This window comes from Sarcophilus harrisii, chromosome 3 (assembly GCF_902635505.1).
Source record: "Sarcophilus harrisii chromosome 3, mSarHar1.11, whole genome shotgun sequence".
Taxonomy (NCBI): domain Eukaryota; kingdom Metazoa; phylum Chordata; class Mammalia; order Dasyuromorphia; family Dasyuridae; genus Sarcophilus; species Sarcophilus harrisii.
This window is the reverse complement of record NC_045428.1, coordinates 567,047,850-567,070,953: the sequence shown is the minus strand read 5'-3', so window position 1 is coordinate 567,070,953 and position 23,104 is coordinate 567,047,850. Positions and strand designations below refer to the sequence as shown.

The window sequence follows — 23,104 nt, the reverse complement described above, 5'->3', positions numbered from 1 at the left end:
AATTCCAGGATGCCCCAATTCTGATTCTTCCCTTGGCTCCAATCCCATTAGTCAAAGGAGTTGTGACTGCTTAAAGGGACAGGGTCTGCGCTTCCAGTCCAATCAACCACTGACGAGGTAGAAAAATTAAATTGTCAGCTGACAAGGGCTTCCAATTTAGTCTGAGGTGAAGCTGGCTGGGGGGGAGGGGGAGGCAGAGTGACCCCTCAGCTACGGGCCGAGATCTGCCGGTGCTAATCTGACACCACAACCATCAGCCTCCAGCTTGTCAGCACCAGTGATCTTGCGTAGAAGTCATTAAGTTATTCATGAGAAAAACCTATCTTTCCCATAGACAGAGGGGGAGATTTGCAGAAAGATGGAGCTCACACAGAACAGAAGGGCCTCCAGGACTGGCAAAGAATAAGAGTGGAGTAGGTGTGGGGGACAGGGTGCGGCTGGGCCTCTGAGAGAATGGCTGCAGCAGCTGGCAGGACCCTTCCTCATCAGGAGGCCAGAGGGGTTGCTCGCCTCCGGAGCCCCTTTTATTCACTGTGCCAAAGGATGGCACACTCTTGTGGCCTTGGAAATGCCCTACTAGAGAGGGCAGGAGCAAAGGCAGCTTGGAAAAAGTTTTATCTAGAATTGCCCTGCCTAGGGGAAGAGGAGAGGAGAGAGGAGAAAAATCTGGAATACAAGGTTTTATGAGGGCGAAATGTTGAAAACTTGGCATGTATTTCAAAAAATAGCTATTAGTAAAAAAAAAAGTATTAAAAACTCAGCACTGATTGCCAACACAGCTAGTCTTGCCTGATGATGGCCAACATTTAAATTTCATTGCATGAAGCAGAAGAAAGTTTGTCTCTCAGCTGCCACTAGAATTTGTCCATTTATTTCGTATTCTGTCCCTCCAATTCTGCTTTTTTCCCTCTCTTATGTCATGGCAATCTACATCTACATTAATGTACCACAAAACTGCTTTGAGATGGGATTTACAATGTGAGAGATGGCAAGCTTCTAACCTTTCGCTCCATCTCGCCCCCGATCGCAGCATAGGAAAGAATAATCCTTCTCGGCCCCAAGGCTCTCTTAGGAACTAAAGGAACCCTCGGCGAACCCCCACCCTGCCATGCTAACCTTCTAAAGCCGCATCCCCTTCCTGGCAGACACTAGCACCTCGGACCCTCGGACCCCCTCTGCTCTGGGGCAAGCCCAGGACAAGATCGCCGCCGCCCCCCGCATTGAGCCAGGCCACAGAGCACTTTTGTTATAAAGCAGTATGTTCTTTATTCACTTTGCGCTCATTGGACATGCACTATTCCTGGAAAAACAAGGCCCGGGAGTCAAATCAGCCATAAATTAGGTTCAGCTCTGTGGGTTATAAGTCAGGGCTGTGGGGGCAGCTAAGCGCTCGCCTTCTTCTCCTTGTAGGTGGCCATCATCTTCTTGATTTCAGCTATGGCTTTTCCTGGATTCAGCCCCTGGCAGGAGGAAAACAGACAAAAATGGAGCGGTCACAGCGGCACCAACTCGGGCCTTGGCCGACCTCTTTGGCTGTTGCTGTGCTGTAAAGCTCACGTGCTGACTCTGCTAAATCAGGGGTTGTCCCCTTCCCCCCAGCATCACCAGGGGCCCCCGAGAACTGCCCCTCTGGTGGCCTCAGTGAGGCCCAGGAGAACCTAGGACCCTAGGAGGGGTGGTGAGGGCTCAGCCTTCCTGGGATCCTCCCATTGAGTGCTCCCCCTTACAGCCTCAGCCCTAGTCGTGGCACAGGCTTTGTGGGTCAGAGGCTGTGAGGGTCTGGCAGGCGGCAACCACTGTCATGTGGCTCTGGCACCCCTACTCAGAGGCTGGGCGGGCACAGAACCGACTCAAAGTGAGAGAGTCAAAACCCAGGCTTAGACTGACGGGATGCCTAAAGGAGCAGAAGCCTTGAAATCTTGCTGGACCAAGGCCAGGTGCCAGACCCTCCCTGAGCACCTAGCAGGCTGCTGGCCCAGGGGCAGCTTCCCAAGACCTGGGCCTCCAAAGGCTGGGCTCCCTCTGCACTGCCCACCCCTCCGCCCCTTTCCTGGCTCCTCCCCCTTAGAACATAAGCTCTCCGGGGGCAGGACAAGCACTAACAAATGGGCACTGACTCAATCTGACCGCTGAGGAGCAGCCTGGCCTAGTCTGGGAGGGGGAAGGGGAAGCTGGGTCACCTGGGGGCCGTGTCCTTTCTGCCCCGATACCCCTTGTCACCCCCTGCGACAGGGGCCCAGGGCTGAGATAACGGGTGCCCCCAGGGTCGGGGCCCTTATACCTTAGGGCAGGTCTTGGTGCAGTTCATGATGGTGTGACATCGGTACAAAGAGAACGGGTCCTGGAGCTGGGCCAGCCGCTCCTCTGTGAAGTCGTCCCTGGAGTCAATCATCCAGCGGTAGGCCTAGAGGAGAGCCCAGTGGTCACGGCCATGCCCAGAGGAAGCCACCGCCCCCGAAAGGAAAAGACCTTCACGGACCGCTCTCTGCTGCTGCCGTGTCTTCCCCCCCCCCCCCCCCCCCCCCCCCCCCCCCCCCCACTCAAAGCCACGCTCATAAACGTGCTGGGGCTACAAAGGACAAAAAGCCGCTGCCTGTGAGGACTGTACAGTCTAACGGGAGGCCCTGAGAAGGCCCCCGGCCGCTCCAGGAGCTCTCTTCTCCCCTGCACTCTGGCCCCCCATGGCTCAGCCTCTGACCTCACCCTGTCCTGAGGGTCACTTCCCTCCTAGATTAGAGGTGGACAGAGGGCAGGAAACCTCTCTCCTTTTCTCTCCAGGTCGGCCCAGATCGGGCGTGTCTGACAAATGCTGGACTCCCTTATTCTGCCCAAGAACCAACAACTGTTTGTCTGGTACTTTAAGGCTTCCTGAGGGAGGGAGGCCACAGTCTCTCAGGGTTGCCGGTCTGGAGCTGGAGGGGGAGCGGAGCTGTTAGGGGGGCTGAGGCTGAGCAGGGCCAGGGCCAGGGGAGCCTATGCCAGGCCCAGAGACCTAGAGGGAACCTACTTCCTGAGACAACCAACTGACATCTCCAGCCTATACCAGGCGGGACGGGCTCAATCCCTGCAGGTCTGCCAGCCTGAAAAGCACAAGTGCTGGGACCTTCCTGCCCGTCAGCTTAACCTGTCTGGCCAGCGTCCAGGTGAAACCCATGGGGGATGGGAGCCAGTCGAGGCTGAGAGACCACCAAACTTCTGCTTTTGCTAAAAAGACACATTTGCTTTTGGACATCACAGGGTCTGTGAGAGACCTGGCAGCAAATCCAGCCATACTTACTGCTTGCACAGAAACAATAAAGCCCTGAGTTCTTTCTGTGGTGAACTCTCTCTAGGCATGAGGTTAAAAAAAGGAACGACAACAAACCCCAACAAGAGCAAACTGGAGTCTGTCTAGGGCGGTCCCTGCCAAGTGGCCCACCTGGGCTTCTGTCTCACCACCCTCAGCCCTGGAGGTCGCCTCTCCCATGGGGGAGCCCTTCTCCTCTGGCTTGTCCCAGCCAGGCCCTGGGGACTCCCCTGAGGAGAGAGGGGAGAAGGTAAAACTGAGGCCGGAGCCAACTCAGTGGGCTGAAGTCCAGGCAACCGCACAAGGCGCCTACTGGAGAACTCCTGTGTGACAGCTGAACCCCACGGTGATGAGCATCCCCAGACCAGAGCCACCATGAGGCAACGCATGAGCTACTGCAGCCGAGGCCCTCCTGGAGGGTTTTGGGCTTTGTCTGCAGCATTTCTGCTTTGCTGCCCCCTCATTGCCCCCACTCCTGCCGGCTGGCAAGCCCCTGGGCTGGTCCTGCCTCGTGTCTTTTCAGCACCAAAGTGAGCAGTTCTGAGGAGCTGAGCCCCATGTGTGCACTCGGCTCACTTGTTCATGCAATGGTTCTCCACTGGGCAGGAGATCCAGGTGACTCAGGTACTTTCAGAACATGGGCACGAAGCTGCCAATCCAGGGCAGAATGTGTGTATGGGCATGGGGAGGGAGGAGACAGACCTACAAGCAGCTCTGGAGCCAGGTGGGCTCTGAACGAGCCTATGGGATTCTTGGGCTGCTGGGCCCCTGAGTGGGAACCCCTTACCTGCATGAGGACTGCGGGTCCCAAGTATTTGTCTCCGTTCCACCAGTAACTGGGACAGCTGGTGCTGCAGCAGGCACAGAGAATGCACTCGTAGAGCCCGTCCTGAGGAGAGAGAGAAGGGGACATGGCTGGAGCAGGAGGCAAAGAGAGCAATCTGTTTTAAGGACAGGGAAAGGGCCAGGACCTGAATTCCTTTGGTCTAGGGAACTTCCAGATCAGGAAACGCCCCTCCCTGATGCAGGCTGGTGCCCCCTCTGCAGTCCAGTCTGTCCTGGGCACCAAGATGCCAGGAGCCTCGCCCAGGGTCACACAGTGGGTGGGGGGGCTCAGCTCACCGTGACATCTGGTTCCTCTCACGCATGTGACAAACATGTTCCCAGCTAACTATGCTGACTTGAGACACTCCAGGACCACAGGAACATGTGACAGAGGGTGTGGGGTTTGGGACCCATTTCAAGCCCTTGCACTGTCACTCCCAAACACCTCCCCTTCTCCAAGTCTTGATTTCTTTACAGGATGCTTTTTATTACTGTTCAGTCCCGTCTGAGTCTCTAGGACCCCACTGGGAGTTTTCCTGGCTAGGGGTAGCTGGCCGTTTGCTTTTCTGCTTCTTTTGACCGATGATAAACAGAGGCACAGAGGGTCACCCAGCTAGTAAGCACCTGAGGCCAGACCAAACTCATGAAGGAGTACTATTTGGTCCGCCCCAGCCCCCTTTGCACCAGATGACCCCCAAGTTGCCCTTCAGCAAAGTTCTGACTCTCTGGGTCTGTGAGTCACCAGAGAAAGGCACCTGTGGACTTAGGCCCAGAAGCCTGGGACTATCTAAGGAAAGATAAGCACCCTTTGCAGCTTCCCTCCCCCGAGAGGCCAGGCTTCCAGGAACCTCAGCCATGGGGAACGCCCCCACCACGCAAGCGGGAAGTGAAAGAGGCCAGTGACCACTGAACCAGCCCTCATGTGGCTGGGGCGCTCACACGACTACCCTGTGTTTCCTGGAACCCTCGACTATCTCTTAGAACCTGATTCAACTGGGACACAATTCTAACAACCTGAGCTGTCTGGGCCATTTTTCAGCTCGTCTATACTGAGGAGGAGGGGCTGCAAGGGCAGCTCAAGGAGAGCTTGTCAGTAAGGGAGCAGCGGATGGGCGGAATGATGACCTTTAAATCTTATACTATTTGGTGTACTCTGGTTAAGGCAAGGATGTATGGAGTGTATTTTAGAAAGATTTCCATTAAAAACAACTAAAGTAAAATTAAAAAGACTTTGGTATTTAAACTGAGCTTTAGTTCTCGGAAAATTCCCTTCAGTGACTGGCAAGGATGTTGGTATCTGCAGCCCAGCTGAGTGACAGCCGGGAATACCCAGAGGCTCCTAGATGGTCAGGTAAGGCCACAGAGCCTGGAGCCCAATCCTAGCTCTGGGGTTAGGACCACCCTTAGGAAAGGAAAAACTTCTATTTGCACCCGGGGCCCATGAAACATCAAGAGAATCAGAAGCCTTGGGAATTGGATGGCCTTGCTTGTGTCAGAAAAAAGAGACTCAAAGCCTGGCCTCCTGACAGGAGAATCTTAGAGGTCACACCCATTCTAGACCAAGAAAAGGATGGAGGATGAAAGTCTGCTTCTGAAACTTTGCCTTTTTTTTTTTTTTTTTTTTTTTTTAAAAGATCTTGGGACATTTGCCCCAGTCTAGGTCTGTCAATAGCAGTTCTAAAAAAGGTAACCATGGCACTAACAAAATACCCTAACCCACCCCTCAAACCAAGACACTAAACGGAATAATACCAGTTTCTCTCGGTCTTCTATGGACTGAAGATATTGCTCCTTGCCCTCTTGGGATTCATCCTTCTTCTTCAGGTAAGGCTGAATGGATTTGTACTGTGCATAAAAGTTATTCAAATCCTGAGAAAGAGAGTAAGAAATACATGAATTAAATCCTCTTATCATATCTTAGAAGAATGGGTAGAAGGGGAAGAGATGGGAAAGGGAATAAGCATTTATTACATGCCTATTATATATACCAGGGATCATATTAAGCTCTTTACAAGTATTAACTCGTTTGATCGTCATAACCGCCCTGCAGATGAGGCAGACAGCAGAAAAGTGACTTGGCTGCAGTCACACAGCTGCAGAATCTGAACATGGATCTGAGCTCAGTTCTTCCTGCCTCAGCCCAGGGCTCTGAACATTGTGGTGGGCCCTAAGTCAACACAGAAGCTCTTCACCCATATTTCCGTGGCCCTTCTCAGACCGAAGCCCAAAGATGTTCAAAGCTCTCACTCCCCTGTTCTTCCTGCTGGCAGCTGTCAAGGCCAGATTCCTGTGGCTTCTCCAGGGTCTGGGGGCCCTCTACAACCCAACCAAACCGAGGGGCTTCTGAAGGGTGTTCTGGCCTTTGGGGATTGTTTTCTCCTAGGCAGCATTCCCTTAGATCCCAGAATTTCTGTCCTTCAGTTAGCAGTTACCCTCAAGTGGGGGAAACCATCGCATTTAAAACATTGTCACAGAAACAAAAATGAAGCAGGTTTTGCCCTTATGTAAACATATGGGCTTATATATAGAAAAAGAAAGAAGGGGAGAGAAAGACTTGAGCAGGCAGAGGGGAGAAGGAAGTATTTGCCAGGGTGGGGGAAGGAGGCAGAGGACTGCAGACAGAGGGGGGATGGGCTGCAGATTTGGGGAACAGAGAATAGGCAGAAAGTCAGTTGGGGGTGGGGGGATGGGAGGTGGAGCCAGATTATGGATGCCAGGCTAGGGGAGACTTTGTACTTCATCTCAGAGGCAGCAAGAAGGCGACAGGGCCAGAGATGTGGCTCTGGAATGTGCAGGACGGGGTAGAGAGGGACTGGGAGCAGGGAGTCCTTGGGAAGCCATGACTGCAGAGAACGGAGGAGTCTCAGAGAAGCCCTCTTTCCACCACGATGTCATACGAGACAGAAACTCACCGGGACCAGATCCTTCATCACGTACATATGGGGAAGAGGGTAGATTTTGGAGACTTTGCTGAGATTGGAGTCGATTCTTCTGGTGCAAGCCAGTGTGTTGCCCCCATTGATATTCATTGCACAGGAACCGCAGATGCCTAAGAGAGACAGTCCCATCTGCTCACTCCCACGCCTTTAGACCAAGCTCCCCATTTCTCAGTCTGCCACCCTGGCAATGCCCCCGAGGCCCGCCTGAAGGCAGACAATTCACCAGCCCGATGGCCTCAATGCAGAATCAGGGGCCGTCATCTATCTGCTGCTTGTTTCTGTGAGATTCCACAAGCTGCCCAGACCAGGGGAGCTCATTTACTAGACAGCTGATATCTGTTGGGTCACCACCCATCTTTCAAAGGAGAAGCAGATTAACCCCACAAAGAAGCCATCTGTGGTGGGTCACTCGCCACAACCTAAGTGCCGACCGTATGTTGGGAAGTCTGGATCCTCTTATAGTGCAGTAAGAACAGATAAGAACAAAAGGAAGATTGGGGACCAGAGTTGATCACCCCAGGAAGACAATCAGAATTTGAGATGCACAATGCCATGGATAGGAAGAGCCTTAGTGCACATCAAAGCTAAAGACACCCCCAACATCACAAAGGGAGCTCAGAAGCCACAGACTCCAAACCCCTGATTGTGCAGATGAGGACAGAGACAGCAAAGCCAATTATCTTTGGTAATCTCAGAGCTGGGACACATTTCAGAATCAACGGGGGTCATGGATGCTAACTTGTGCAGTAAGGAAGGAAATAAAAAAACAAAACAAAACAAAATCTAACTGGGAAATATTTAACAGAATAAAAATAACGCAAATAAAAAATGCAGCCTAGATGTTATCTAAGTCACTATGGTACCCAGAGGGATCTGGTCTGCCCAGAGCTCCCTCTACAAAGCAGGGGTGTCTGGGCACTTGTTCAGAAGTATTTGTTTTACTGACACATACTGAAAAGGCATTTAAAAAAAATCTCTGCTGCACCCATCTAGTTTTTACTTGTAGATACCCCCAGGGAAGAGTGCCATCCTCACCAGGGGAGCCCATTTTCCTCTTGGCAATTTTGCTGACTTTTTTGTGACTCCTACCCATCCCTTCTAGCTCAAGCCTCATGCCCAGCAAAACAGGTCTTGTCCCTAAAGACAGCCTTCTAGATATTTGTTGATAGTAAGCTTCCAGTCCTCTCTTCCCCAGTTAAAACATTTACAGGACATACATTTCCTTAAATATTTTGCCCAAGTTCTTAATGGAAGATATTCATATTAGAATAAACCAAAAGACCCATCCAGATGTTTGCCCTATCTCTGCAGCCTTAGCAAGCTCCTGTTCATTTCCAAGTTTTTTTCTTCCATTTAAAAAAAAAAAATACCCTTTTATTTTCAAAATACATGCAAAGATAATTTTCAACATTCACCCTTGCAAAACCTTGTGTTTCAAATTTTTCTCCCTCCCTCTCTTCTTGACTTGAGACACTCCCCCCCTCTCTCTCACTCTCCTTTTTCCCCTTCTTCCTTTCATCTCCTCCCCTAGACAAGAAATAATCCAATATAGGTTGAACACGTTCAATTCTTCTAAACAAATTTCCACATTTATCATGCTGAATGAGAGGGAACAACCAATGGAGAATTCACCTGAAAAAGTACCATTAGCCACATTCTGTTCAGCTCAGATATGAAAACCAAAATAGGAAAGCCAGCCCCATGGCTCAAAAGGGAGGAAACATTTACCTTCTCGGCACGATCTTCGGAAGGTCAGTGTGGCATCCATCTCATTTTTAATCTTGATCAAGGCATCTAACACCATCGGGCCACATCTGTTAAAGAAGAAGAAAAAGAACACCTATCTTTCAGAAAGTTTAACCCATCCTATTCCATTTTGCTTCCTATTTGCTATAAAGATAGATTTTACTATATTTGTTTCTGGAAAAATACTTGTTGAGTGCAGATTTATTTCCCCCCCTCATTTCCACTGTAATATTAAGCTATGGAGGATACATTATCATAAATACTAAGCATAATCCTATACGAAAAATACCAGGCACATTTATAGGAAACAGAATATGAAATAATCAGATTACTTAAATTATCATCAGTACTCTAAAAATGAAAACCTAGATAGCAAATTCACTACTTGTATTTACTTGTAAAACAGTTGCTTTCATTATGTTTCTGAAAAGGAACCCCATTTGGATATAGAATGAAATGTTTCATTTTAGTAAAGATCATGTTTACTGCAACAAATCTTTTTTTTTTAAAAAGATAGAACTTCAAAAGTTTTCCCAAACAGTCCATCGCGTTACTGAACAGTAATAATTATTGTAAAGTTTTCCCTTATACTGGAGCTAAAATTGTCTTCCAGTTTCTCAAATGACATAGTTTCCAAACCCCTCACCTAGGGTGCCCTTCACCTGAAAGCAGTTTACTAGCAGATCTATTCTTCAGACAGCTTAGTCACATTCTTCTATCACATTCCTCTCAAAACATGGTTTCTGGCCTACACCATCCCATTAGTTGGAGCAGCACCGAGGAGGCACCAGTACTGCCTAACCCAGCTCTTCAGTGGCTGTGGCCACAGGGGAATGATGACTAACTGGTCTCCCTTTGGCAGAGAGAGCTCCCTCAGCTATCAGAGTAACTGACTGGCCCCCAATATGCTATCACTGTGACAGGCATGTGATCTGTTTCCTGTCTTTGACCATTGTGGCCCAGCATGTGCAGTGATAGTACCACTACTCTGTCACTGCTGACCTTCACCTGAGCCTCTCAGCCCACTCTGACACCTAGATTGCCTCACACAATGCTACCCCATTTGCTCCAGACTTTATTCGGGTGGTTTACACCTCACTCTAAGACTTCCTGCACTCTCTTAGTATCTCTCCCCAAGGCCAAGTTCCAGGTGAAAAGGTGGAAAAGAGATCGAGCCCTTCCTCCATTGAGCTTATATTGGGTCCATGAGGTCACAGGCACAGGCCAATCGGAGATGGAGGTAGCTTCCCGTTCCTGAGACGATTTCAGAGTCTTTAGGATTCCCACTGAGGCTGGAGGTCCCACCCATGAAGGAAGTCCCTATGTACTCAACTCACATCCGGGGACCTCCAGGCCATTGGCCCGCTTTACATCCCAACTGCGCTTGCCTGGCCTCTCTAATGGACCCTGACATCCCACATGCAACTTTTGGGTTTTAAAAGCGCACCCAAATGCCAATATGGCAGTAGCAACATTGACTCCTTTTCAGTGATGTCTCCATGACGTGTGGTTACAGTGAGTGTGAAAAAGATAGAAAGGGTGTCAATGGATTGGATGCTTCAATGAGTCAGAAGTGGGATAGGCCAACAAAACAGCTCAACTGAGCTGTAGGTGCCATGTTTTAGGACGTACAGAACAACTAACCATTTGTCCAGACGATGACAGGACAGGGAAAGGATCAGAGTGTTCAAAGGAAATGGAGAGTTTTGACTCAGCCAGCAGAAGACTTAAGAAGACATGCTCACTATCTTCAGGTCATTGTACAGACTCTGCTCCAGACTTGTTCTGCTTGGCCCTCAGAGGCAGGAGGGAATGGACGTGCTGCATTGGGGGCCCTTAGGTCCCTTCTAGCTCTCAAGTTCATGCTCCTGAGTTTCAAAGAAGCAGAGGTCAGCTCCATTCAGGACAAGCCTCCTAACACATGGAGTTTTCCAAAGCAGAATGCCCTTCCTCGTAAGCTCCCCACTGGAGGTCTCCAAGCAGAAGCTGAATGACAGAATTTGGGATATGAGAAAGGGCATTCCTGTGCAGCAGGGGCTGGAGCTGATGACCTCTGAAGGGAATGAACATTTTCCAGGAGAAGCTTGTTAATTCCAGGTCTGTAATCTTATGATTTCAGAGACACCTTGGCTCCTCTATGGTGTCAATCATGATTACATCAGCACATACATGATGAAGGATATGAAATGTGATCCTAGAAACACATGAGAAGGGGCTCGCGCCACACGTGAGTTCATAATAAAGCTGTCTCTCATTTGGAGGTCACTTCTATAGTTTCCCCACTTGATATTGTCCTTCTGAATTAATCAATATCCTATTCTGGACACAGACACTCACCTGTTCAGATCAATTTCATACGTCTGCATCCGGGGCTTATCTCCAGGCTTGTCTGGGTCCCATCTATAGATGGCAAATTTCTTGAGGCGGGGAGCTGCTGCAGCTGCTGTCTGAGCCCCTCGGCATGTCTGAAGTGAGGGGAAAGAAATCGTGCAAGTAAGAATAAATAGTTTGCCCAACATGCAATGATGAACTGTTTCAAGAGCTATTTTTCTATTCGTTATTAAAGGAAGTGGAGCCAAGGTGGTGGAGGAAAGGCAGTGGCTTGCCCGAGCTCTCCCCCAGATCCCTCCAAACACCTGTAAACGCCATAAAAACCATTCCTGGAGCAGCAGAACCCACAAAAGGACATAATGAAATAATATTCCAGTCAAAGACAACTTAGAGGATTGGCAGGAAACATCTGCTGCACTTAGGTGAGTGGTGAAGTGCGATACAGCAGAGGCTGAGCCAGTAGGCTGGGCCCCGGAAAAACGGAGCAGGCCTTCAGAACCACTGAATAATCAGTGTCAGTGGCTGCTTCCAGAGCTCTCAGCCCACAGGTGAGGGGCTCAGACAATGGTCAGAAGGAGATTACAGGGGTCTCTTTGCTAGCACTAAGGCAGGATTCTGTTGCTTTGCCCATACTCTGATCTGGGATGTGGTGATGGCTCATAATCCCAGAGCGAGGAGAGGCACTAGCACCCCAAGGCTTAGGGCCAATGTAGAACCTCGTTATAGTTCCAAAGCAGAAAAAAGTGGTTGTGGTCACCTCACAGACCAGAGCATAGGCCAGGAGAGAAGTAATGCCTCTCTTTAGATCATAACACCTTGGAAGAACTGAAAACTTACAGGTCCCCAGAAGTATCTCTAAAAAGTGCTGCACAAATCCCCTGAAGCTTGGGATAGTGCACACTCTACCCTGGAAGCAAAGTCCCACTTTAACAACGTTAAAAGTCAAGAAATAGAATGGAAAAATGAGCAGACAACAGAGAAAAATTCTGACCCACATAAAGTTACTACAGTTGACAAGGAAGTTCAAAACACATGTTTAAAGAAGATAAAGTCAAAGCTCCTACATCCTAAGCCTCTGAGAAAAATATGAATTAGGGGGCAGCTAGGTGGTCAGTGGATAGAGCATCAGCCCTGAACTCAGGAGGACCCGAGTTCAAATCTGACCTTAGACACTTAACACTTCTTGTGTGACCCTGGGCAAGTCACTTAACCCAATTGCCTCAACAACAAAAAATTAAGTCTCAGGTTATAGAAGGACTCAAAAAAACACTAAAATCAAGTAAGAGAGGCAGAAGAAAAATTAAGAGAAATGAAAATGATGAAAGAAAATCATGAAAAACGAGTCAACAGCTTGGTAAAGGAAACACAAAAAATACTGAAGAAAATAACATCTTAAAATTAACAGTCTAGGCCAAATGGTAAAAGAGATATCAAAAAACCAACTAGGAAAAGAATGCAAGGAAAAGCAGAATTACCCAAATGGAAAAAGAGGCACAAAAATTCACCAAAGAAAAAAATTCCTCAGGCAAATGGAAGCTAATAACTTTATGAGAAATCAAGAAACAATAAAACAAAACTTAAAAAAAAAAATAACAGTGTGAAATGTCTCATTGGAAAAATAATTAACCTGGAATATAGATCCAGGAGAGATAATTTTAAAATTACTGGACCCACTTGAAATCCATAATCAAAAAAACTGAGTATAATTTTTCAGAAGAAAAAAAAAAAGACATTCAATGAAACAGAAAACTTTGAAGTATTCTTCCCCCCCCCCCCCCCCCCCCCACTCACTGATTTATTTTATTTTATTTTTTTAATAACTTTTTATTGACAGAACCCATGCCAGGGTAATTTTTTATATTATCCCTTGCACTCACTTCTGTTCCTATTTTTCCCCTCCCTCCCTCTACCTTCTCCCCCAGATGGCAAGCATGAAGTATTCTTGATAAAAAGATCAGAGATGATAACAAATGTAACTTTCAAATACAAGTCTCAAGAGAAGCACATAAAGGTTAACAAGAAAAAGAAACCAGAAGGGACGTAATAAGGTTAAACTGTTTACATGCCTACATGAGAAGATGAGACTTATAACTCATTATTAGGGTAGTCTGAAAGAGTTTATCTAGGTAGAGAATATAGGTGAGAATTGAATATGAAGGGATGATATCTAAATAAAAACAGACAGGAATGGACTGGGAGAAAGGGAAAAGAAAAAGTAGAATGGGACAAATCATCTCACATAAAAAAGACAAGAAAAAGCTTTCATAGTGGAGGGGAAGAAGAGAGTAGTAGTTGGAGTGAGTAAACCTTACTCTCTCTTTTTTTTTTTTAATTTAATAGCCTTTTATTTACAGGATATATACATGGGTAACTTTACAGCATTAACAATTGCCAAACCTCTTGTTCCAATTTTTCACCTCTTACCCCCCCACCCCCTCCCCTAAATGGCAGGATGACCAGTAGATGTAAACCTTACTCTCATTGGAATTGGCTCAAAGAGGGATAACATCCACCCTCAAGTGAATATAAAAATCTATTTTTTTTTTTTTTTTTGGCTGAGGCAATTGGGGTTAAGTAACTTGCCCAGGGTCACACAGCTAGGACGTGTTAAGTGTCTGAGACCAGATTTGAACTCAGGTCCTCCTGACTTCAGGGCTGGTGTTCTATACAAGGTGCCACCTAGCTGCCCTAATCTATCTTCTTTTAAAGGAAAGTAGGAGACAAAGGGGATAAGGAGAGGGCGGAGGAGGGGAGATGGGAGGTTTAGACTGGAAGACAGACTAAAGGGGTAGTAAGAAGCAAAACACTTTTGGGGAGGGACAGGGTGAAAGGAAAGAGATGATGGAATAAAAAGGGGAGGGGGGGAAGGATGGAGGGAAATGCAGTTAGCAAAAGTAACTGAAAAAAAAAAAACGAAGCAAGTTTCTCTGATAAAGGTCTCATTTCTCAAATATGTAGAAAACAGTCAAATTTATAAAAATAAGAGCCATTCCCAATTGATAAATGATCAAAAGATGAAGTTTTCAGATGAAGTAATCAAAACTATCTATAGCCATATGCAAAAATAGTCTCGCAACTAATTGGAGAAATGCAAATTAAAATAATTCTGAGGTACTACTTCATAAGTATCAAATTGGCTAATAGGACAGAAAAGAAAAATGACAAATGTTGGAGGGGATGTGGAAAAAGCGAGACATTAGCACACTGTTGCTGGAGTTGTAACCTTATTCTTCAACCATTCTGAAACTATGCCCAAAGAGATAAAACCATGCAAATCTTTTTAAAAATATTATTTTTCCAAATACATGCAAAGACAGTTTTCAACATTCACCTTTGCAAAATTTTGTGTTCCTAATTTTTCTCCCTCTTTCCCAAAACTGCAAGCAATCCACTACCAGGTCTATACTCCAAAAGAGATAAAAAGCAAAAAGGAAAAAGCAGGGAGAAAAGAGCTCTTTTCTGGGACAAAGAATTGGAAAATAAGAGGATGCCCATCAATTGGGGACTAGCTGAACAAATTATGATACGTGATTGTGATGGAATATTATGCTATAAGAAATGATAAGCAAACTGCTCTTAGAAAAAACTGGATTTACAGAAGCTGATGCAAGTGAAATGTACTAATGTACAAAGTAACAGCAATATTGTAAGATGATCAGCAGTGAATGTCTTAGCTATTTTCAGCAATACAATGATCCAAGACAAAATCTTGGTTATGAAGATAAATGCTATCCATCCCTAAAGACTGAAATGATGGTGTCTGAATATAGAACAAAACATACGTTAACAATTTTTTTCTTGAGATTTTTTCTTTTTCTTCTTTCATAATAAGACCAATAGGGAAATATGTTTGGTATGACCACACACATATAAAGTATATTGAATTGCTTGCCTTTTCAATGAGGAAGGTAAGGAGAGAAGAGAGAATTTGGAATTAAAAACGAATGTTAAAGCTTGTTTTTATAGGAGCCTGGGGAAAAATAAATTAAACAAAAAAAGAATCAATTTCAAGGTTGTTGGTCTATTTAAAAAAAAGAAAGTCAGTCATCTCTGGTGTCAAGGAAGGGGCATCGGGCTAAGAATCAGCAGAAAGGGTCCCTTGTTCCAGATCCATCACTGGCTCATTGCGTGACCTTGGCCCTTTCCCTCTCTGGGCAAGTTTCAATCCATTTGTCAACAAGCATTTATTAAGCTCTTACTATCTGCCAGGTGCTGTGCTAAATGCTGAGGGCACAACAGAGAGCAAAACCACAGTCCTTCCTCTTAAGGATGATGGTGATGGTTAATGATAAGGCACATACAAGACATCATAGCGTAAACGGAAGGTAATCTTACAGCGCCAGAGCTGGGGCACCAGAAAGTCCTTCCGCAGAGGGGGGTGTAAGCCGAACCCTGAAGGAAGCCAGGAAAACTAAAGGGGGAAGGGAAGGGCGGAACACCCCCCGCAAAGGCAGAGGATGTGGGATGGAGAGCTGAGGACAGGAGCATCCAACAGTTAGCACCCACCAGTCCAGGGCTTGTGGGTTTAAGTATAAATGTTCTTATTGCTCTCTCCTGGGCTTCTCCAAGCAATCCCTGGCATGTGCCCCATGGTACACCCTTCCAAAAAAGCCTGAATTAAGGTGGCTGTTTAGAGAACACAAAGGAGATCATATCCCCAAGAGCCCCGGGTCTGGTTCCTCAGGATCTAGCTGACATTCCTAGCTCTGACACCCCATTTTGTCTCTTTCAATTTGTTCCATCATTTGTAAAATGGGAACAATATTTGTACTTCCTGCCCCACAGGGTTGTTGTCTGTGTTGTGAAAACATTCAAGCAGTAGAGAAATATGAGCCGGTCTAATTTTATTTGGGGTCACATGCACAGCACATTCCAGGTGGGTTACCCATCTGTCTCACAAGGAAAGCAGGCAGGCGCATTACCTTAGGATCATACATATGCACTCCCTGCAGGGGCCATGGCTGCCCCTACTTCAGGTTGATCCCAGGAATTCCTTCAACCGACACATCTGGCTTCTGCTGGAACACCTACAACACCAGGGCTTCCTTGGACAGTGGCCCTTCCACTATGGGGAGCTCCACTATCAGTAGTGAGTTTCTCACATTTAAATGTCCCTGGGACACCTAAACTACTCTCATCTACTAAATAACTTTTCGAGTAGAAAAACTAAGATATCCTCAAAAATAGTAGTAATAAAGTGAATAGCACCCCAAAAAGCAGGGCAATGCAAAAGGACAATTCCTTTTTCTAGGCTGCTCAAGACTTTCTTTGCCAACATAAGTAAAAACTAACCAACTGACCAAAGAACCAATTGACCATGGCAAGCCACATAAAGAGCAAAATGTGCTCCTTTCTTTTAAAAAATTTTTGCATACAGTTTCAAAGATCTCGTGATGAAGACAGCCATCCATACCCAGAGAGAGGACTATAGAAAATGAGTGTGGTTCACAACATGGTGTTTTTATTTTTTGTAGATTTTATTTTCTTTCTCTCCCCTATTTGATTTTTCCTGACATATCCTAGTGGTTTTTTAATTAGTGTTGTTTAAATGACTTTGACAAAAATTCATTCTTGAGCAGTACATTCACTATCTTTGAGTGCCAGAAAGTGGAAGATTTCAGGGTCATTGATCTGTGGTAGATGGGCTCTGGAGACCATGAGACTGGTGTTAAAGGGATCTTGGAAGCCAGGCCCCATTTACTGGAGAAGAATTGAAGACCCTGGAGGATTACTGGATTGCCCAAGGTAAGAGAATTCAAGCCTGGAGACAAAATTCAGGTGTTCCAATTCTAGGACCAGCACTCTGCACTAAACAAAGTTATTCTTCATTTAGTGCTCATACAATACATGGGCATTAAAAACATACACATACACATACACACACACACACCCAGGCATTTGCTATTTGAAAACCAAGAGGAGACAGTCATAAGAAAATTTAGACATTGGATTTGGGGAAGTGAGGACAGCAGTTTCCAAGTTGTGATAAATATTGGATATTGTTCCTCAAGGATTCAGAATTTCAACAGTCTGGAGAAACATTAAGAATTTGGAGGGGAAGGACAAAAAATGACTCTGTGTTGGGGACTAGAGAGTGGGGGGAAAAGGCCCCTGTCAGCGAAATGGAAAATTTGGCTCAATTTTGAACTCTGCCAGCCTCCACTAAGAAAACATTTCTTCTTCCCCAAACTAATAAGCATATATTTACACATTAAAACTAATAAGCACATATTTGTATAGTACTTTCCAGAAGTCAACTGAAAAGATACCTGTAAAATAAAATTCCTGCCCTCAAAGAATCTTATCATTTAATTGTAAAAAAAAGATATTAATAATTGGTTTGAAATGTAAACTTCCCATTTATTGTTCTTATCTCCTCCTCCTAATTAAATCTAAATGATTTTTTTATTTTTTTGGGAAGAAAGGGGAAGAGAGTTGGTGAAAATGACTATTTGGGGATTCAAGTTTTAGATGCCTGAAGTAGATCAAGGTTTTTTAAACTTTTTTCCATTTACAATGCCTTTTTGCCCAAGAAATTTTTATGTGACTGTGGGTATTTAGGTATATAAATAAAACATTTACTGATAATAAGTCATAATTTTGCAACTCCCACATTAAGTTATAAGACTCCAAATGGGGTTGTGAACCACAATTTAAGAAGCTGGGAAACAGTATCAGACCCATTCAGCAAGCATTCATTAGGGGTTTATGTATACAGTGCACTTCTATGCCTGGCCACAAAAAAGGCAGTTCTTGCACTCCAGGAGCATATGTTCTATTAAGAGATAGGGGAGGAACATACATATACACAGATGGGTAAAATATAGTTGACTGTGAAGGTGCAAATAAGAGGTCCAGACAAAACTCTTGGAAAACCTGAAGAGAATACTCTTGAGTTGGTGTATCTGGGCAAGTATAGGGGAAGTTGAGGCAGGATTTGAGAAGGAAACACAAGAGGAAAAGACACACATTTTAAAAGATCTTGATGCAGTAGAACTTCTAGACACTGGGAATGACTTTAAATGTATGAGAATGAGACAATGAAATGTCCAGTCCAAGGAACATTTAATCAGTAGTTAGTTGGGCCGGCGTTTCCAATGTGGACAGAGAGTAACGTGGGAAATAATGTTAGGAAGGAAAGGTGGAACCCGATTGGGCCATATGTGCTAGCCTTAGGAATGACATGGTTTTGTCCTTAGAAAGACCATTCTGGCCACTGTGTGATGAACTGGAACCTGAGTGGAGACTGGATGCCTAAGATTGAGTATCATTAAGTGCAAAGTTGTGCCATACAAACTATTGTCTAAGCTCAGAGAAAGTAGAGATCAGCATGGTGTAGTGGAAAGTCCCTGTGGGGAGGAACCAAGGGAGGAAGCTGCAATCCAGGGTTCTCCAGACTGTCACATTGCAGTTGTTTCTTTTTTAGATCATAGGTAAGAGAGTAATAGACTTAAAAAATCTTAATGATCACATGGTCCAAACATTTCATTTTACAATTGAGGAAACTTAAGTTCAAAGAGACTAAGGGACCTGCTCAAGCTCATACAAGTAGTAACTAGCTGTTGGGACAAGGTGGATTACCATCAAAAATAAACATGTATCATTTGTGTGTTTAAGAAACAAAGAGCTAACAGGATGATTTCAGAAAGGCCTGGAGAGACTTGCACGAACTGATGCTGAGTGAAATGAGCAGGGCCAGGAGATCCTTATATACTTCAACAACAATACTAGATGATGATCAATTCTGATGGACCTGGCCATCCTCAGCAATGAGATCCACCAAATCATTTCCAATGGAGCAGTAATGAACTGAACCAGCTACGCCCGGCGAAAGAACTCTTGAGATGACTAAGAACCATTACATTGAATTCCCAATCCCTATATTTTTGCCTGCCTGCATTTTGGATTTCCTTCACAGGCTAATTGTACAATATTTCAGAGTCTGATTCTTTTTGTACAGCAAAATAACAGTTTGGGCATGTATACTTATTGTGTATCTAATTTATACTTTAATATATTTAACATCTACTGGTCATCCTACCATCTAAGGGAGGGGGTAGGGGGAAGGAGGGGAAAAATTGGAACAAAAGGTTTGGCAATTGTCAATGTTGTAAAATTACCCATACATATAACTTATAAATAAAAAGCTATTGGAAAAAAAAAAAAAAAAAAGAAACAAAGAGGTATAAGACAAGCCATAGTCTCTGCCCTGGAAAAACTAATACTCTAGTTGGGAGAGTCAAGGACTGTACATAAAAAGGTAAATGCAAGGCAACTGTATTTTGGAGGACAAAGGGTAAAATCAAGAAAGATATCTTTTCAGGGAAGGGAATGGTCTCCTCAGTCCTCTACTTGGGCAGAAAAGACTTCCCTCCCCAAAATGCCTTGTATTCTTTTTGTTAACATCAATTATATACTTGTATTTGTCTGTTTTCTTTGTTAGTAAGAACTGTTTGATTTCTGACTTTATGTCTCTAAGGCTTAGCACGGAGTTTGTAGCAAATGTTTACTAAAGGCTTATTGATTGGTTGATCAAAGAGTTTGGTCATTTCACAGCCACATAAATGTGGGCAAATAAATCATTTCAACTAAGTCCGCACAAGAGTAAAATGGACCTCACAGTATTGTTTACCAAGAAAAAAAGCACCTGGCAATTTATAAAAGTGCTATGGAAAAGGGAGCTAATTGTATTATTCTCAATAACGTTGTTGTTCATATCCAAGGAGCTAACAAATTGTGCCTACCCTTTGATCCAGCTGTGTCTCTACTGGGTCTGTATCCCAAAGAAACCATAAAAGAGGGAAAAGGTTTCACATGTGCAAAAATGTGGCAGCTCTTTTTGTAGTAGCAAGGAACTAGAAACTGAGTGGATGTCCATCAATTGGACAATGGCTGAATAATGTAGTATATGAATAGAATGTTATTTTATAAGAAACGATGAGCAGGTGGATTTCAGGAAAGCCTGGAAAGACTTACATGAATTGATGTTGACTGAAATGAACCAACATAACACTGTACACAGCAAGAACAAGATTATGTCATGATCAACTGTGATGGACTTGGCTCTTTTCAACAAAGAACTGATTCAAAGCAATTTCAATAGACTTGCGGTGGAGAGAGCCATCTGCATCCAGAGAGAGAACTATGGAGAATGAATGTGAATTGAAGCATTGTATTTTTGCCTTTTTATTGTTGTGGTTGTTTGCTCGTTTTTTTTTTTTTTTTGTCTTTCTTATTTTTTCCCTCTTTTGATCTGACAAAAATGATAATAAATTTAGAAGAATTGCACATATTTAACCTATATTGGATTGCTTGCTGTCTTGGGGAAGGGAAAGGGGGAGAAAAATTTGGAAGGTTTTGCAAAGGTGAACACTGAAAACTATTTCTTCAGATATTTGGAAAAATAAAATGCTATTAAAATAAAAAAAAAGTTATTTAGTCACATCTGACTCTTCATGACCCTATTAGAGGTTTTCTTGGCAAAGATAGTGGAATAGTTTTCCATTTCCTTCTCCAGTGGATGAAGGCGGACAGAGGTGACTTGCCTAGGGTCATACAGCTAGTTTTGTGGCTGCATTTGAACTTAGGCTTTCTGACTCCAGGCCTCCTTTTTATCTCCTTCCACTTAACATTTTAATTAGGGGAATTGTAAAGATAGTTTTTAACATTTACTTTTATAAGACTCTGATTTCCATCTTTTTCTCCCGCCCTCCTCCCCAGAATGGCATCAATCTGATATAGGTTACATGGGTACAATAGTTGTTACACTATTTCCACAAGAGTCATGTAGTGAAAGAAGAATCAGAACAAAAGGGGAAAACCACAAGAAAGGAAAAACAACAACAACAAAAGGGTGAAAATAGCCCGCTTCCATCTGCACCCAGACTCCATGTTCTTTTTTCTGGATGTGGCTATTTTACGCTATCCTAGTTCTCAGCACTAATGACCTCCTTACCCACTTGCGTCACAGCCATACGAGATTGCAACAATGTCCAAAATAACTAATGTATTTTGCGCTCATTCTCACAGGTGTTGATTTCACTCCAATTAATCCTAATAATAAGGCGCACGAAACACAAACTTTGCTCAGCAGCTACCAAGAAAGGAGTAAATAAGTTCTACGAGGGAGCAAGAAGTTAATTATTAATTTAATGCTCACTCTTCAGCGAGACTCCAGCACCTGGATAAAGTGACAGATCCCCCAAGAGACTGAAGTACAGATGGAGATAATTGACCTTTGACGTTCTTTCCGGATCTGAGAGCAGGGGAAAGGTTATTCCTTGCCCAAGTTTACCAGAGGAAAGTGGGGGGAGGAGGAGAGGAAAAGCCGTACAATGGAAAGCGCATGAGCTGTGACCTTGGACTAATAACCCCCTTTGCTTGTTGGGCCTCACTTTAATTACTTGCAAAATTAAGAGGTTAAACACAACCAGCTCTGACACCGTATGTTCTAAGGCTCCCCAGCTCTGACACCCTGGGTGTCTAAGGGCCCTGACGTCCTGGGTTCTAAGACTCCCGGCTCTGAGGTCCCGTGTTCCAAGATACTTCCCGGCTCTGACATTGTGTTCCAGAGCCCCTCCTGAGTTAGTTAACAGCTCGATTCTAGATCCCTCTCAGCTGATTTTGTTCCAGGTTCCGTGGGCCTTCCTATGCTCGCTTCTAGGTGCCTCGCAACGCTGGCGCTTTATATTTCAGGTCCCGCCCTCCCTCTCGGCGCTCTTGGGCCTCGGCTCTGAGAGACGCCGTAGTCCCCCGGCCTCCGTTTCCCCACGTGTAAAGAGCAGGGGCTGCCCCGCGGATTCCCCCTGCTCCGCCCAGCCCTGTGGCTCCGCGACTCCCGGCTGCTTACAGCCCTCCTAGCTCTGTCAGGCCGGGCCGGGCCGGGCCTCACCTGTACTCGGAACCCGGGGAGGAGAGCGACCCCCGGAACAAGACTGCGCTTCAAGGAGACTCCAACCACCGCCGCCATTATGTCAGTAACGTCACACTCGCCCCGCCCTTCTATGGGGCGTGAGAGACAACTCCCTTCTCCGTCAGCGTCCCGTCGACCATCGCGGGAACCCAGACGGAAGTGGTAACGCTCTAGCCACTAAACACCGAGGAGGGGTGCTTGCACTTCCGGTTTTTTGAGTATGGCGGAAGTAAACTTGAAATTGAGCAGGACTAAAGCGCAGGCGCAAATCCATCGAGACTTCTGGCCGAGGGCCTTTGGGGGAAGAGTGGCTAGACCTAATCCAGGGGGCGGAGCCAGGCGTTTTTTCCGTTCCGCCTTCAGTTTTAACCCTCTTTTTGTCACTTTCCACGTTCGTTTTGGCTGTGTAAATCCTATTCTCCTGCCTTTGTACCCTCCCCTCCTTCTGACATGACAGTTCTGACAGTCCCTCGGTTCCCTTTGTAAGGCCGGAGAAACTGAGCAAGACAGAGATGAGAGAGTATTTAATAATTTACTAATTGGAGAGATATACTGGGGGCCAATGGATACGACCCATCATCTCCAAGAATCCGGCCAACAATCGTTCTCTTTTTTTTTTTTTTCCCCTGAGGCAATTAAGGATTAAGTGACTTGCCCAGGGGTCACACAGCTAGGAAATGTTAAGTGTCTGAGGTCATATTTGAACTCGGGTCCTTCTGGCTTCAGGGCTGGTGTGCTATTCATTGCGCCATCTAGTTGTCCCTAACAATCAGCTCTCAATGAGAGTTATTATATGTGTGGCTCAGACTGCGGCAGGGGCGGAGTCAGGGTGCTGAGAGCGCTAACGGGACTCTGACAGGGTGGGGCAAGCCTCTAGGGAGGGGATGATGTAATCAGGGGAGGCACCTAGGCCCTGGGGAAAGGCATCTTTATAAGACAGTATCTGATATTCTGATAGCTTGGGATGGAGAGAGGCCTGTGGATGCTCTGTCAAGGATTCCGATAAAGAGGCAGGGGAGGTTTTGCAGAACTGAGAAACAGGGAAACCGAGGCAGGACCGAGTCA

The 23,104-nt window shown here is 45.5% G+C and overlaps 1 protein-coding gene across 1 annotated transcript; it reads right to left on the bottom strand.

The window, feature by feature from the left end:
* Positions 1 to 1,241: 1,241 nt before the first annotated feature.
* SDHB (succinate dehydrogenase complex iron sulfur subunit B) lies at positions 1,242 to 22,215 on the bottom strand. Its single transcript, XM_031962758.1, has 8 exons — positions 22,019 to 22,215; positions 11,134 to 11,261; positions 8,779 to 8,864; positions 7,024 to 7,160; positions 5,864 to 5,980; positions 4,074 to 4,175; positions 2,282 to 2,404; positions 1,242 to 1,460 (listed from the first exon to the last, which is right to left on the bottom strand). The coding sequence occupies exons 1-8, from the start codon at positions 22,094 to 22,096 to the stop codon at positions 1,383 to 1,385; spliced, it is 849 nt and encodes a 282-aa protein (XP_031818618.1). The 5' UTR covers positions 22,097 to 22,215; the 3' UTR covers positions 1,242 to 1,382.
* Between the last annotated feature and the right edge of the window lie 889 nt (positions 22,216 to 23,104).

What these genes read in the sequence shown, in the direction of transcription:
- SDHB (XM_031962758.1), bottom strand. Translation starts at nt 22,096, where the DNA reads ATGGCGGCGGTGGTTGGAGTCTCCTTGAAGCGCAGTCTTGTTCCGGGG. An exon ending in TATGAAATTGATCTGAACAG is followed by an intron (nt 8,865 to 11,133) that starts GTGAGTGTCTGT and finishes CTTCTTTAACAG; the next exon opens with ATGTGGCCCGATGGTGTTAG. An exon ending in TGATGAAGGATCTGGTCCCG is followed by an intron (nt 5,981 to 7,023) that starts GTGAGTTTCTGT and finishes TCTCTTTCTCAG; the next exon opens with GATTTGAATAACTTTTATGC.